The sequence below is a fragment of the Mustela putorius genome, unplaced genomic scaffold, assembly GCF_011764305.1.
Source record: "Mustela putorius furo isolate JIRA1106 unplaced genomic scaffold, ASM1176430v1.1 tig00000224_pilon_pilon_pilon, whole genome shotgun sequence".
Lineage (NCBI taxonomy): Eukaryota > Metazoa > Chordata > Mammalia > Carnivora > Mustelidae > Mustela > Mustela putorius.
This window is the reverse complement of record NW_025421321.1, coordinates 36,641,393-36,656,758: the sequence shown is the minus strand read 5'-3', so window position 1 is coordinate 36,656,758 and position 15,366 is coordinate 36,641,393. Positions and strand designations below refer to the sequence as shown.

At 39.7% G+C, this 15,366-nt stretch overlaps 2 protein-coding genes across 3 annotated transcripts in view; one reads left to right on the top strand and one right to left on the bottom strand.

Moving 5' to 3' along the window:
- APLF (aprataxin and PNKP like factor) overlaps positions 1 to 5,785 on the bottom strand; it is a 77,987-nt gene extending 72,202 nt beyond the window's left edge. Inside the window, exon 1 of the mRNA XM_004742094.3 lies at positions 5,465 to 5,785. Within this exon, the coding sequence (XP_004742151.1) occupies positions 5,465 to 5,560 (96 nt within the window). The 5' untranslated portion in view covers positions 5,561 to 5,785. The remainder of the gene's footprint in view (positions 1 to 5,464) is intronic.
- A 160-nt stretch (positions 5,786 to 5,945) lies between these two features.
- Positions 5,946 to 10,667, top strand: FBXO48 (F-box protein 48). Of its 2 annotated transcripts, XM_004742095.3 has the most exons (4): positions 5,946 to 6,082; positions 6,767 to 6,910; positions 7,966 to 8,382; positions 8,748 to 10,667. In XM_004742095.3, the coding sequence occupies exons 3-4, from the start codon at positions 8,002 to 8,004 to the stop codon at positions 8,958 to 8,960; spliced, it is 594 nt and encodes a 197-aa protein (XP_004742152.1). In that variant the 5' UTR covers positions 5,946 to 6,082; positions 6,767 to 6,910; positions 7,966 to 8,001; the 3' UTR covers positions 8,961 to 10,667. The 2 variants fall into 2 exon arrangements, 1 of the variants encoding a protein (XP_004742152.1); XR_006606075.1 differs by lacking the exon at positions 7,966 to 8,382 and having other exon boundaries at positions 8,748 to 8,884.
- The last annotated feature ends 4,699 nt before the right edge of the window (positions 10,668 to 15,366 follow it).

Genomic DNA, 15,366 nt, shown 5'->3' with positions numbered 1-15,366 from the left:
TGTACCAAGAGTGAACCTTAGTGTTAAACTATGGACTCTGGATGATAATGACAAGTCAATATACGTTCTTCGAATAAACCACTGTGGTATGAAATGTTGATAGGGAAGTTATGGGGGAAGAGGTATATACAGAAACTCTCTGTACTCTGCACTCAATTCTGCTATGAACCTAAAACTAAGCAACAATGTCCCTAAAAGTTAAAGGGGAACAGTGATGTAATGTGATTATCCCACAAGCCTAGTCAGGACTTATCAAGTCATCCAATGTCATACACATTCCATCACAGAGCCGGGAAACCATAGATCATACATTCCCTTAGACTGAAGGGCCTTTCCCTCTCTACCATCCACTCTAACCTACCAAACTTCTAACTGTTCTGACACTTCAAATTCAGCTCAACGTCACTGAGTTCACGAAACCTTCCCTGAAGCCTCATCTTAACTGAGAGTTTCTTCTTATACCTCTTTGTATCATGGAACATTCTTTTCTGTTTGGCTCATGATACTGAAACAAACTTTTAATTAAATGTGACCTTTCAAAAGTCAGAGGTTATGCTTAGAAATCCAGATTTCTTACTACTCTTGAAAATAACAATAGGACACTGTTACCAGTTAGGCATGGGGTGAAGAGCAGGGACCACATTACAGATCCCTTTCCTTGTGGCCTTCCCCAAACTGAGGCAGTTGTCATCTATGACACTGCTTTTAGTTACCATAATCCCTGTTTTTCTCCCTCCCTCCAATTTCACTTACTCAAGGTGCCTGCCTGGCTCCGGTCCCCATTCCCATTTGCAGCCAGTGTTTAGTTACCTGTTTCTCTGTCTCTCATACCTATGAAACTGTAGTGTCCTGAGAGTAACAACTTCTCTTACATCCCTCCATTCTGGGGGTATATATTCAACTATATTCTGAATTTACCAAGTCATTACTCAATAAAATAGAAAAAGTGCTAACATCTAATCCATCATGAATCCATCATGAAAGCATTTAATCCATTGCTTCATAGGCTTTAGCAGTTGGTAGCACCACTTCTTTACTATATAAATTCTGTATCCTTTTCACACCTGAGTTACAAGTAAGCTCTTCTTGAGGGTTGGTAGAATTAAAAAGAGAGACATGGAAGAAGGCCTACTATGTGCCAGGCACTGTACTGGGTTCAATAACTAAGGCAGTTGGTGGTGGGAGAGGGGAGGAATATCCAGCAGCTAGGGGTGCTTAGCACATCCCTGGGAAGTAGGACCAGCATTCCAGAACAGCTAGTGAGCTTCTGCAACAAGAAGAAATAATGCAGAGTCCAGGCCAGAGTAGTTACTGGTTACTTTGTGTAAACTTTGTAGGACACTTAGAGCATTCTTGGGGTGGTGAACTGATGCCAGGAAAGAGTCTATACTAGAGCACCTGACTATCTCCACTGACAACTGAGGGCCTCTTCTCTTTTCAGTTAAAGCAGTCAATTCCATACACCAGCCATTAGGAAGACTACCTAGACAGCTATGTTGTCCTATTCCCTTGGAGGAAAAAGATCAGAAAGAAATGTGTCATATAAACCCTATAAAAACAGAAAAAGGAAAATTTGAAATCAGAAATAGTAGTTTTCTTTTAAGGGTAGTTTTCTTTTAAGGCTTTTAAAAAAGAGACTAATCAGTTTTATTTAAGAAAAATCATAAAGCAGGGGCACCTGGGAGGCTCAGTGGATTAAGCCTCTGCCTTCGGCCCAGGTCATGGTCTCAGAGTCCTGGGATCGAGCCCCGCATCAGGCTCTCTGCTCAGCGGAGAGCCTGCTTCCTCCTCTCTCTCTGCCTGCCTCTATGACTACTTGTGTGTCAAATAAATAAAATCTTCTTAAAAAAAAAAAAAAAAGAAAGAAAAGAAAAAAAAACCATAAAGCAAATAATTGGGCCTAAAGATCCTCTGTTGCTTGAGATGCTGTACTGTAAAACATTTTTTTAGAAGTCTATTTTTTATTTAAGATAATTGTAGGTTCACATATAATTAGAAGATACAATACAGAAAAATCTCTTGTACCATATCCCCAATTTTCCCCAGTGGTAACATCTTGTAACACTATAATATGATATCCCAACTAGATATTGATATTGATACAGTCAAGATACAAAACATTTCCATCACCACAAAAATCCCCCATGTTGCTGTGTTATAGCCATACCAACTCCCTCCTACTCTCTTTCCCCCTTCTTTTAATTCCCGGCAACCAGGAATCTGTTCTCCATGTTTATAATTCATCATTTCAAAAGCATTATGTAAATAAACTCATACAATAAGTAACCTTTGGGACTGGCTGCTTTCACCCAGGATAATTCCATGGAGATTCATTCTGCCGTAAAACCTTTAATTGGTATAGATCATAAAACAGAATTACAACCTAGTAAACAAAGACCCTGGGTTCACTGTAGACTCCCACTAAAGCAAATGGCACAAGAAAATTAAATTTCACTGTGCTCTGTTATCTTTGTCTTCTTGCCACTGTAAAAATGTAAAGACATTCTTATGAAATTGTTTCACCACCAAATCCATTTTAAACACTGGAATCATAAACCTTTATGCTTGTATGACCATGAAGGCTTGAGAAACTTGTCTCCAAAAAACATGATTTGTTAAGTGAGTTCCAAAATCATCCTTATGATTAATCATCACATATTAATAATCAATCATTATGAATAACTTGCAATGAGCTACCTGAATTTTCCTACTTTAACTAAGTCTTTGCTCTCTCACACTACAAAAAAAGCCTCACTGGAATTTCTGCTGTTTGAAACAGTGCCTTCATGTTGCATCGTTGTTTGTTCATTTTTTAAGATTTTATTTATGGGGGGGGGCACAGAAGGTGAGGGAGGGGAGGAAGCAGACTCCCCATTGGGCAGGGAGCCTGGCAGGGCTCAATCCCAGGACACTCTGGAGATCAGACCTGAACGGAAGGCAGATGCTTAACCAACTGACCCACCCTGTCGCCCCCTCATGTTGAGTTTTAACCACTGCAAAGGAAGAAACATGTCAGTACCAAAATCTTTTTTTTTTTTTTTAAAGATTTTATTTATTTATTTGACAGAGAGAAATTACAAGTAGATGGAGAGGCAGGCAGAGAGAGAGAGGGGGAAGCAGGCTTCCTGCTGAGCAGAGAGCCCGATGCGGGACTCGATCCCAGGACCCTGAGATCATGACCTGAGCCGAAGGCAGCGGCTTAACCCACTGAGCCACCCAGGCGCCCCAGTACCAAAATCTTTAAAACCACAACCTGATTTGTTTCTTCTTCAAATTTTTCCTGCCAACACAGTTAGGACATTGTTCATAACCACTTCTAACAGCTGCCAAACTTGGCAAGAGAATCTCATCACTGAATATTTGAAAAGGAGAAGTAAAATTCTGACCAGATAGACTAGCTTTCTACTCCTTTCTACTACTCTTAATACTCTTTCTACTCTACTGTCTTATTTTAAGACAGAAACCAAACTATGCTCATCTCACCTCAGCAAGCCTATAATACAAAGATAAAGCTACAAACAATGAAAGGGTCTGTAACCTGTTGCTACGTTTATAAAACACAGACCTTAAATTTATCGATCTTTTCACCAGATCCACAGTACTCTGTACTGGTGATACAATTTGTTAAGCAAATCAAAACTCAACTGTCACCAGATGTAACATTTCATATATATATAGAGAGAGAGAGAAAGAGAGACAAGAGTGGGAGAAAAAAAACAAACCTCTCAGGCAGTTCTCTCAAATGTTTGTATAAATTAAACTATGGAGAAACGTAACAGAATGTTATCGAAACATTTAAGTAATTACTTGTCCAGTTAAAAAAATAAACAGCACCATAAAAGACTCTTAATCTCAGAAAACAAGCTAAGAGTTGCTGGAGTGGAGGGGGGTGGGAAGGATGGGGTGGCTGGGTGGTGGACCCTGGCAAGAGTATGTGTTGAGGGGAGTGCGGTGTATTGTGTAAGACTGATGAATTGCAGGGCGCCTGGGTGGCTCAGTGGGTTAAGCCTCTGCCTTCAGCTCAAGTCATGATCCCAGTGTCCTGGGATGGAGCCCCAAGCCCCCCCTTGCATCCCCCCCCATTGCATTGGGCTCTCTGCTCAGCAGGGAGCCTGCTTCCTCCTCTCTCTCTGCCTGCTTCTCTGCCTACTTGTGATCTCTCTCTGTCAAATAAATAAATAAAAATCTTTAAAAAAAAAAAAAGACTGATGAATTGCAGACCAGTATCCTGGAAACAAATAATACAATATAGGTTAATAACAAATAAAACAAATAAACGGCAAGTAAACTTCAACTTTCTCAATACCTTACTTCATGTACACACATGCACACGAACACATAAACACACACAGCTTTAGGACTGACCTCATCAGAACCCCCAATTACCACTCCTTCTCCTGCTCAGAGGAGGGTCCTAAGGCCTAACGGTTCCACTTGGGCACTGGAGGTGAACCCGGGTAATAATCCACACTCTTTACTCTGATACTAGTTCAATGACACCGGTTTGTCTCCACAGCCTGAGAAAACTCCTTGAAGGCAGAGACCCACATCTCCACCACAGTGCCACCACCTGCAAATGTGCTACACAAAGTAGGCACTAAACAAGATACGCTAAATGTTAAGACAATAATACATGTTTTATGTAAAGACCTATGTGATTCCAGAACGCAACAGGAAAATTTTCTAACTCTCAAACATCCTAAGGAGGGTGGAGAATATATATATAGCTCAGTGGCACTATGTGTCCTAAATCTTTAAATAACCATTCTAGGGCTCCATTTTCACACCTGAACAATGAAGATAGTAAGAGCACCTAACTCACAGGATTTTGAATGGGTTATAAAGTTGGTATAGGTTAAGTCCTTAGATCACCGCCAGGAACATTACATAAGGGTTAGCTGCTGGTATTATAGGAAAAGACTATTACAATAAAAGTAAGGCTCGTGCAGTCCCACAAAAGGCCAAAAGCTTAAAAGAAATTATTGTAGGAAAGCTAAGATCAGAGGTTGGCAAACTTTTTCTGTAAAGGACCAGAGTCTACTATAAATACTGTACCTTGTCAGGCCAAGAGACAATATCCTCAACCCTTGGGTCAATGATTCTCCCTGAAAGGCTAGCAAGCTTTTGGTTTGTTTACATTTCACATTTTAAAACTTAAGAGCCGTTCTTACTACGTGGGCCGGTAAAAAACAGGCTGTATTGGGACTCAGGGACATGAGCTTGCCGACCTCTGGGTAAGACTGTAATAACGATAATACAAGTCAGTGCTTTTTAAAGGCAACATAAGGAAACGTTTGTGAGTTGGTTAAAGTTGACTGAAAAACGTGCTGCTCGCAGACTTCTAAAATCCAGACATGCAGGGCCGTAGTAGCGGGGAAGCCAGAAACGGGGAGTAGGGCTTCGAGAAACAGCGAGGACCTAGCACGGCTCTCCGGGTCCAGCAGAGCCCCCCTGCCACACTTACTCCCAGCAGCGGCCCGCGGCCGATCACCGTCTCCCCGGGCGCCAGGGCCACCCGGGGGCCGCCGTCCCGCGGCTGCAGCTCGAAGCCCCCAGACATGGCGGCGAGTCCTACACCCCTTCGCAAGGAGACGGTCCCCGCAGCCGTTTCCGCCTTCCATGGACACGCGCGGGTCCTAGGAAGGCCCTTAGAAAAACGCAGGGGGAGGGGGAGCACAGGCTCGGCTCGAACGTCTCCAGGCCTCGCGCAGCTGGGGCCCCAGCTCCGCGTCTGGAGGCCCGCCCCCTCCCTCCGTCCAGTGACGCGCGGCCGAGATTCTTCCAACACTCCGCCTCAAAATTATTTTTTAAAAGCCCGGGCTAACCACCCCCACCCTTTCTCACCGCGCCGTGAAGTATGTCGGGGCTTGTAGTCCTTGACGTCTCCTTCTCCTCTCTTGTTGAACTGAGGCACCCTGGTAAAACTACCACTCCCAAAAGGCAACGCGCGCTTCTCTCTACGCCTGTGCGAAATCCGAGTCAGCAAGGCGGGGCCAGCAGAGGGCGGGACTGAAGGGACTATGGCGAAGGATTCGAATTCCAAAGGAGTTAATTCGCCGGTGGAGCTACGGTGGCACTGGAGGTAGGAGGGTCTTCCCTTCCAGCCCACATCTGGACAGCTCAGCCTCTGCTCAGTCAGCCTCTGCTCAGTCAGCCTCTGCTCAGCCCTCTGGAACTGCGGTGACAGTCGGTGCTGACGGTTGTTATCGTCGCTTATTTGTCATTGCTCGGTGTTCCTGGGACTCGGGCAGCTGCACACTGCGCGAGACCCTCAAGGAGGGTGGCTCAGTGGGATGTGGGGTCATTCCTTCCGACCCGTGGGGTTGATCTGCGCTGCCTCCCGATCCCTTGCTCCCTGTGACACCTGAAAAGGGGCGAGCTCTTATCCAAATAGAAAGGTAATTCAGCATAGTATGGTTCAGGAAGAAGAAGTGGCAGAAGAGGGATAGTTGTCCAGGTTTCCAATCAAAACTGGACTTAGAAGAAGATGCCTAGTGGAAGTTTAGGAACCTCACCAAGGCACCCCCAACTGTTAAATTCAAAAAATTAATTTGCCTCATGAGGAAGAACAATAACGAGAGGACGCATTTTATTCCCCATTGAGATTCCGGGAAAAGTAACAAATGTCTAAACGCATGGTAATGTTCTCTTAATATGAGATTTTTTTTTTTCAAGAATATAGTAGTTTGGCTTGGTTTCTATTGACGGGGAGTGATGAGTTCCCTGGCAAAAATTTGTTCTTGACTCATGAATTTGTTTCTATCAGTTTGCTTCCTCACTTCCCCAAAACTTCGAGAGGAAGTCCTCTGTTGAGCAGAGACATTAAAATTCTAACCACCATAGCCAATTCGGATCATAAACAACCAAATGAATGGGAGCAACTGTGGCCTTGGCAAGTCCGGAAACATAGGTGAGTAACAGGTCTAGAAAAGGGAATAATCACTAACTGAGTTAAAAAGAAGTATTTAACAAACCCCTCCTCCTGCATTGTCACCCCCCCATTATAAAAGGAAGTACAATATGGAATAAGCTGATTTTAAGTAATATGAGCTGTCTTTATATGCAAAAATAGCCCCGTGCTTTGAACTGATTTTGGATATATAGATCCTTTTATATATATATATATATATATATATATATATATATAATCTTTAATTATATGTTGTACCTAGCTGAATCATAAACATTGTTTATAGTTGTTACTGTTGCTTTATGGCCTCAATGACTTCTTAGTTCATAATTATGCATGTAGGATAGCTTCAAGAGGCCATTTCTAAAACACTAATCTGAACTGAATACTTGAGTCCTTGTGTTATCATTGTAACCTGGACTTTGACCTCTTGTCTATTTCAGGTATTATTTATGTTGACTGTGAGCACCTACCTACTAGTAGATAAATCATTATATATGCTACAAAAGTACATCAGATTTATGATTAAGTCACAAATTGTAGATAAAGAACGTAATGACAAGGCATCAGTTCCCACAGACAACTATTCAGAGGTTTAAGAGAATTGAATCATACGCATTTTCAGAAATATTTTGGGCAAATGCTTAGAATCAAATATGCTCCTACAACAGTCATTTCTACTACTAAATTCAAATTATAGTCTGTAAAGAATCACTTCTCTTTAGTAGCTAATGTTCTTTGGGAGGAGAAAAACAAATGTTTAGAAACAAACCCATTTACCAAAAACATTTAAAAAGAAGAAGGGAAGTAACGTGTTGAGTTCCTCCCATGTGCAATTCAGATGTGAAGCTAGGTGCTTTACACATAATCCTTGTTAATCCTCTGTTAATCCTTGTAAGAACACACAGGAGAGATGCATCATTGGCCCCATTTTACAGATTGAAAAACTCAAGAAAGTTACGATTCTTTAAATCATACCCAGAACGTATCTGGCTCAGAGTAGGTTCTGTAGTTTGATCTGAAGAGACTGAGCATGTTTAAACTTTGCCTTTTAGGTTACACATGAGGATAATTTGCTAAGACATCAAGCTATGCAGAAAAACTCCGAGAGGAACCATAATTCAAGAATTTCTGGCATAGAATTGAATTCTGTGGATGCTGAGAAGGAAAAAAAAAAGAGTCAAAATAACTTTGTTGAACTGCTACCTCCAGAAGTTACTTTTAAAATTTTCAGTCAGCTAGACATTGGGAGTCTGTGCAGGGCTTCACTAACCTGCAAGAGCTGGAATAACATAGTAAGAAACAGTGACTCCTTGCGGAAACCTCATTGCTTGACTCTAGGAACTGTATGCCAAAGGGAAATAGACGATGATCTAGAAAGTGGATACTCCTGGAGAATAAGTTTAGTCTTTGTAGTCTGTAGTGTTTTTGACAATGTGGTGGTAGGCCAACTCCACCTTCTGCATGAGGAGGTAGGATTTACTAGACAGGGTGGCATACAGAGTGTGTTGGCTTTTGAAGTTACTCTTCTCTTACAAACCATCCCGTCCATTCTTTTACATTTTTTTTTTTAAATCCTAAATTTGGGCATATTCCTCTGTTAGCTACTTCCTTCTACTTTATCCAAAACTCACAGCAAACTCTGTGGCTCTCCTTGCATGTATACCTGTATGCATATGCCCACATGTAAGCATACACACACAACACATTTATTAGTATATGTGTTTATCAGTGTAAATACTTAATATTCTTTTCAGCCCTGTCAATCAACTCCTCTGGTTTTAAACAAACTCACTACCTACTACATTCTTTAACAATGATGATTTACCTCTTTCAGGTAATACTACTGAGGAATTACCAGAAGAGTAAAGTGAAACACGAATGGCTAAGTGGCAGATACAGCAACATATGTTCTCCTCTGAGCCTACCAGAAAAAATCATGTACCCAATGGATGTAGATACATGGGGGGAAATTCTAGAAGCAGAACTGGAAAGAAAAGCTGAAAAATTACCAAGATCTTATAACTTTGAGACTTTGAAACTAAAATGACTCTTAGGTTCATTTTTTTGTTGTTGTTTACCATTTTAATGTTTAACATTTAGAAGAAAACTAAGTAGAAAATAATGAAAGTCAAACTTTGTTTTTATTCTGCACTTTCATAAAAAATTTTTCTGGTTTTATTGTAAGATTAAAAAAATCATGAAATGTCTGTGTAGGAAATACTATACTGATGGAGTGATTTCAAAATGTGTTGCTTCATGTATTTATAACAGCATATTGTACTACTTTAATGACGAGAATTGATTCGTATTTTCTACTGAGTAGTAATTCAAAAATTCAGGAAACCATTTCAAGAAACTGATTAGAGATTCATTCAGTAGTAGACCTAATTAGGCTCATAACAGGAAGTAGACCACTAGGAAGACTAACTAAATGAAATTAATCGCAACATGTTTAAATGTAGAGTATAATTTATATTTGGATAACTTTAAAATGTCCATTTCAGTGCAATCAGATTGAATTGTCAAACACTGAGCCCATCTTAAAATGTACTAAACTTGAGGTTTAGTTTAAAATTAATCTGACCAGAAGGCTAAAACTTGTGAGAGTAAGATTCCCATCACTTGCCTACTGACCTAGAACTGCTCTCAGGGACATATGGAAAGTTTCCAGAACACTTGAACTGCCAGTTTTTCTTGGCAAAAGCTTTCTTTCTAACAACCTTTTAGCACCATCTAGTGTACTACTGGTAGATAACCAAGACAAAGGACTTGAGGTCCTTTTTGTTTTCCTCACATTTCAAAGAAATATATATATATATTATTTTAGAGAACCCCATATACCTGACTTGTTGGAGTTTATAGGTTCTCCAGGAACCTTCAGTTTAACTTTTGTTCTCTTTTTCTTAAAAGTAGATTGTATGGTACTTACTCTACCAGATTGTTCATTCTGAATCTGTGGTTAGCACCATGGTTTAAAAAAAAAAAAAAAAGTATCTACAAAACTAGTTAGTATAGCATTTTCTTTTTAATTGTGCTCCATAGCACAAAAAAGAATAATCCATGGAAGCTGTATTTTAAAAAGACACACAGTATCAGAAAGATGCCTCACTCTATACAAATGCCCCTTGTTGGATCAAGCAGGTGAGGATCAACTAGAAGGGGCCTTGAAGTGCCATCTTTAAGAATAATTAACAATCCCTTCTAGAGAAATTCCTCTCACCTCCCACCCACCCAACTCTCTTCTTGGCAAATTTTCTTGTAAAACTTACCTTCTTTACCTGGAAATCATCCCTATATTGTACCATTCTGGATTAAGTGACCTTCAATAGAGTTCCCGTAGTTCTGTGTACATACCACTCTTAAAGCTGTCTACCACATTAAATTGTCTGTTTTGTTTGTCTCCCCCGTTAGACTGTGAGCTTCTTGAAGGCAGGGACCATTTATTTATTTTTATGTTCCCCAAACCTGGAATATAATAGGTATTCCACAAAGATTTGTTAAATTATTTCTATATTATTTATTTTAATCCTTCCCAGATAGTATAATAAAAATAATTTGCTATATTATTAGCAGACAACACTGTACTGAAATGCAATGTACAACCCATAAGATAGATGGATTGCTTACTATTAATGCAAATACATGAATAATTGTTTTAGTCTTCTCAAAAGCTGTAAGAGAGAAACAGGGAAATAGAAATGTTTTGTTTTATGTTCTGGAATAAACATTTGAAAATAAACTTAACCCAAAATTATCACTTATTTTTTAAAAAGATTTTATTTATTTGAAAGAAAGAAAATGAAAGAGAGAGAGCATGAGAGGGTACAGGGGCAGAGGGAGAAGCAGACTCCCCACTGAGCAGGGAACCTGATGTGGGATTTGATCACATGACTCCAGGATCATGACCTGAGACAAAGGCAGTTGCTTAACCAACTGAGCCACCCAGGTGCCCCAATATCAATTATTTTTAATTATTGGATCATCCTAATGAGTTTTGGTGTTTTTTCATGTGTTTTTTTTTAATTTTTAAATTTTTTAAATTTTTAATTTTTTTAAATTAACATATAATATTTGCTTCAGGTCTGTGAATCATCAGTCTTAACAATTCACACCACTCATCATAGTGCATACCCTCCCCAAGGTCCATAACCTAGCCACTCTATCCCTACCCCCGCACCCACCAGCAAACCTCAACTTCTTTCCTGAGATAAAGAGTCTCATAGTTTGTCTCCCTCCCCAGTCCCATCTTCTTTCTTTTTTCTCTCCCTACCCTCCATGGCCCCCACCCTGCCTCTCAAACTCCTTATATCATAGAGGTCATATAATAGTTGTCTTTCTCTGATTAACTAATTTCACTTAGCACAATACCCTCTAGTTCCATCCACATCACTGCAATTTGGAAGATTTGGGGGGGTTGATGGCTGCGTAGTATTCCAGTGTGTGTGTGTGTGTGTGTATGTCACAACTTCTTTATCCATTCGTCTGCTGATGGACATCTGGGTTCTTTCCATAGTTTGGCTATTGTGGACGTTACTGCTATAAACATTGGGGTGCAGGTGCCTCTTCAGATCACTATATTTGTATCTTTAGAGTAAATACCCAGTAGTGCGATTGCTGGGTCATAGTGTAGATCTGTTTTCAGCTTTTTGAAGAACCTTCATACTGTTTTCCAGAGTAACTGCGCCAACTTGCATTCCCACCAACAGTGTAGGAGGATTCCCCTTTCTCTGCATCCTTGCCAACAGCTATTGTTTCCTGACTTGTTAATTTTAGCCATTCTGACTGGTGTGAGGTGGTATCTCACTGTGGTTTTGATTTGTATTTCCCTGAAGCTGAGTAATGTGGAGCACTTTTTCATGTGTCTGTTGGCCATTTCGATGTCTTCTTTGCAGAAATGTCTGTTCATGTCTTCTGCTCATTTCTTGATTGGATTATTTGTTCTTTGGATGTTGAGTTTGTTCTTTATAGATCTTTATATTTCTTTATAGATTTTGGATACTAGCCCTTTATCTGATTAAGACATTGGCAAATACCTTCTCCCATTCTGTTGGTTGTCTTTTGGTTTTGTTGACTGTTTCCTTTGCTATGCAAAAGCTTTTGATTTTTTTTTTTTTTTTTTTTTTTTTTTTTTTTTTTTTTTAAAAGATTTCATTTTATTTATTTGACAGACAGAGATCACAAGTAGGCACAGAGGCAGGCAGAGAGAGAGAGAGAAGCAGGCTTCCTGCGGAGCAGAGAGCCCGATGTAGGGCTCGATCCCAGGACGCTGAGATCATGACCTGAGCTGAAGGCAGCGGCTCAACCCACTGAGCCACCCAGGCGCCCCCAAAAGCTTTTGATCTTGATGAAGTCCCAGTAGTTCATTTTTGCCCTTGCTTCCCTTGCCTTTGGTGATGTATCTAGGAAGAAGTTGCTGTGGCTGAGGTCAAAGAGGTTGCTGCCTATGTTCTCCTCAAGGATTTTTATGGATTCCTGTCTTACATTACGGTCTTTCATCCATTTTGTGTCTATTTTTCTGTGTGGTATAAGGAAATGGTCCAATTTCATTCTTCTTCATGTGGCTCTCCAATTTTCCCAACACCATTTATTGAAGAGACTGTCTTTTTTCCATTGGACTTTCTTTCCTGCTTTGTCGAAGATTAGTTAACCATAAAGTTGAGGGTCCATTTCTCAGCTCTCTATTCTGTTCCATTGATCTATATGTCTGGTTTTTTTTTTGTGTCAGTACAATACTGTCTTGATGATGACAGCTTTGTAATAGAACTTGAAGTCTGGAATTGTGATGCTGCCAACTTTGGTTTTCTTTGTCAACATTCCTCTGGCTATTCAGGGTCTTTTCTTTCTTTCTATTTTTTTTTTTTTTTTTTTTTTTAGATTTTACTCATTTATTTGACAGAGAAATCACAAGTAGGCGGAGCAGCAGGCAGAGAGAGAGGGGGAAGCAGGCTCCCTGCTGAACAGAGAGCCCAATGTGGGACTCGATCCCAGGACCCTCAGATCATGACCTGAGCCAAAGGCAGAGGCTTAACCCACTGTGCCACCCAGGCGCCCCTCAGGATCTTTTCTAGCTCCATATAAATTTTAGGATTATTTGTTCTATTTCCTTGGAAAAAATTGATGGTATTTTGACAGGGATTGCATTAAATGTGTAGATCAGTCTAGGTAGCATATACATTTTCACCATATTTGTTCTTCCAATCCATAAGCATGGAATGTTTTTCCATTTCTTTTTGTCTTCCTCAATTTCTTTCATGAGTATTTTATAGTTTATTGAGTACAGATTCTTTGCCTCTTTGGTTAGGTTTATTACTTGGTATCTTATGGTTCTGGGTGCAATTGTAAATGGGATCAACTCCTTAATTTCTCTGTCTTCTGTTTTGCTGTTGTTATATAGAAATGAAACTGATTTCTGTGCATTGATTTTACATCCTAACACTTTACTGAATTCCTATATGAGTTCTAGCAATTATGGAGTGGAGTCTTTTGAGTTTTCCACATAAAGTACCATATCATTTGCCAAGAGTGAGAGTTTGACTTCTTTTTTCCCTATTCAGATGCCTTTTATTTCTTTTTGTTGTCTGACTGCTGAGGCTAGGACTTTGAGCACTACGTTGAATAGCTGTGGTGTTAGTAGACAGCCCTGCCATGTTCCTGACCTTAGCAGAAAAGCTCTCAGTTTTTCCCCATTGAGAATGATATTCGCTGTGGGTTTTTCACAGATGGCTTTGATGATATTGAGGTATGTACCCTCTATCACTACACTTGAAGAATTTTGATCAAGAAAGGATGCTGTACTTTGTCAAATGCTTTTTCAGCATCTATTGAGAGTATCATAGGTTCTTGTTCTTTTATTAATGTACTGTATCACATTGATTGATTTGCGGATTTTGAACCAAACTTGTTGCCCAGGAATAAATCCCACTTTGTCATGGTGAATAATCCTTTTAATGTACTGTTGAATTCTATTGGCTAATATTTTGGTGAGAATTTTTGCATCCATATTCATCAAGGACATTGGTCTGCAATTCTCTTTTTTGATGGGGTCTTTGGTTTGGGGATCAAGGTAATGCTCGCCTCATAAAATGAGTTTGGAAGTTTTCCTTCTATTTCTATTTTTTGGAAAAGTTTCAGGAGAATAGGTATTAATTCTTCTTTAAATGTTTGGTAGAATTCCCCTGGGAAGCCATCTGGCCCCAAACTGATGACTGTTTCAATCTCCTTCCTGGTGATGGGTCTGTTCAGGCTTTCTATTTCTTCCTGGTTCAGTTTCGGTAGTTTATACATCTCTAGGAATGCATCCACTTCTTCCAGAATGTCAAATTTGCTGGCGTATACTTGCTCATAATAAGTTCTTATAATTGTTTGTATTTCTTTGGTGTTGGTTGTATCTCTCCTCTTTCATTCATGATTTTGTTAATTGGGGTCATTTCTCTTTTCCTTTTGATAAGTCTGGCCAGGGGTTTATCAATCTTATTAATTCTTTCAAAGAACCAGCTCCTATTTTTGTTGATTTGTTCTACTGCTCTTTTGGTTTCTATTTCATTGATTTCTGCTCTGATCTTTATGATTTCCCTTCTCCTGCTGGGTTTAGGCTTTCTTTGCTGTTCTTTCTCCAGCTCCTTTAGATGTATGGTTAGGTTGTGTACTTGAGACCTTTCTTGTTTCTTGAGAAAGGCTTGTATTGCTATGTACTTTTCTCTTAGGGCCACCTTTGCTGTGTCCTAAAGATTTTGAACAGTTGTGTTTTCATTTTAATTTGTTTCCACAAATTTTTTTCATTCTTCTTTAATTTCCTGGTTGACCCATTCATTCTTTAGCTTCCATGTATTTGAGTTCTTTCTAACTTTCCTCTTGTGGTTGAGTTCTAGTTTCAAAGCACTGTGGTCTGAAAATATGCAGAGAATGATGCCAATCTTTTGGTACTGTTGAGACCTGATTTGTGACCCAGGATGTGATCTATTCTAGAGAATGTTCCATGTGCACTAGAGAAGAATGTGTTCCTGTTGCTTTGGGATGGAATGTTCTGAATATATCTGTGACATCCATCTGGTCCAGTGTGTCATTCATGCCTTTATTTCCTTTTTGATCTTTTGCTTAGATGATCTGTCCATTTCAGTGAGGGGGTGTTAAAGTCCCCTACTAGTATTGTATTATTGTCTATGTGTTTCTTTAATTTAGTTATTAATTGGTTTATACAATTAGCTGCTCCCATGTTAGGGGCATAGATATTTAAAATTTTAGATCTTCTTCTTGGAAAGACCCTTTATGTATGATATAGTGTCCTTCCTCATCTTTTATTATAGTCTTTGGTTTAAAATCTAATTTGTCTGATATAAGGATTGCCACCCCGGCTTTCTTAAGATGTCCATTAGCATGGTAAATTGTTTTCCACCCCCTCACTTTAAATCTGGAGGTTCTTTGGGTCTAAAATGAGTTTCTTGAAGACAGCATAT

What these genes read in the sequence shown, in the direction of transcription:
- FBXO48 (XM_004742095.3), top strand. Translation starts at nt 8,002, where the DNA reads ATGCAGAAAAACTCCGAGAGGAACCATAATTCAAGAATTTCTGGCATA. An exon ending in TCCACCTTCTGCATGAGGAG is followed by an intron (nt 8,383 to 8,747) that starts GTAGGATTTACT and finishes TACCTCTTTCAG; the next exon opens with GTAATACTACTGAGGAATTA.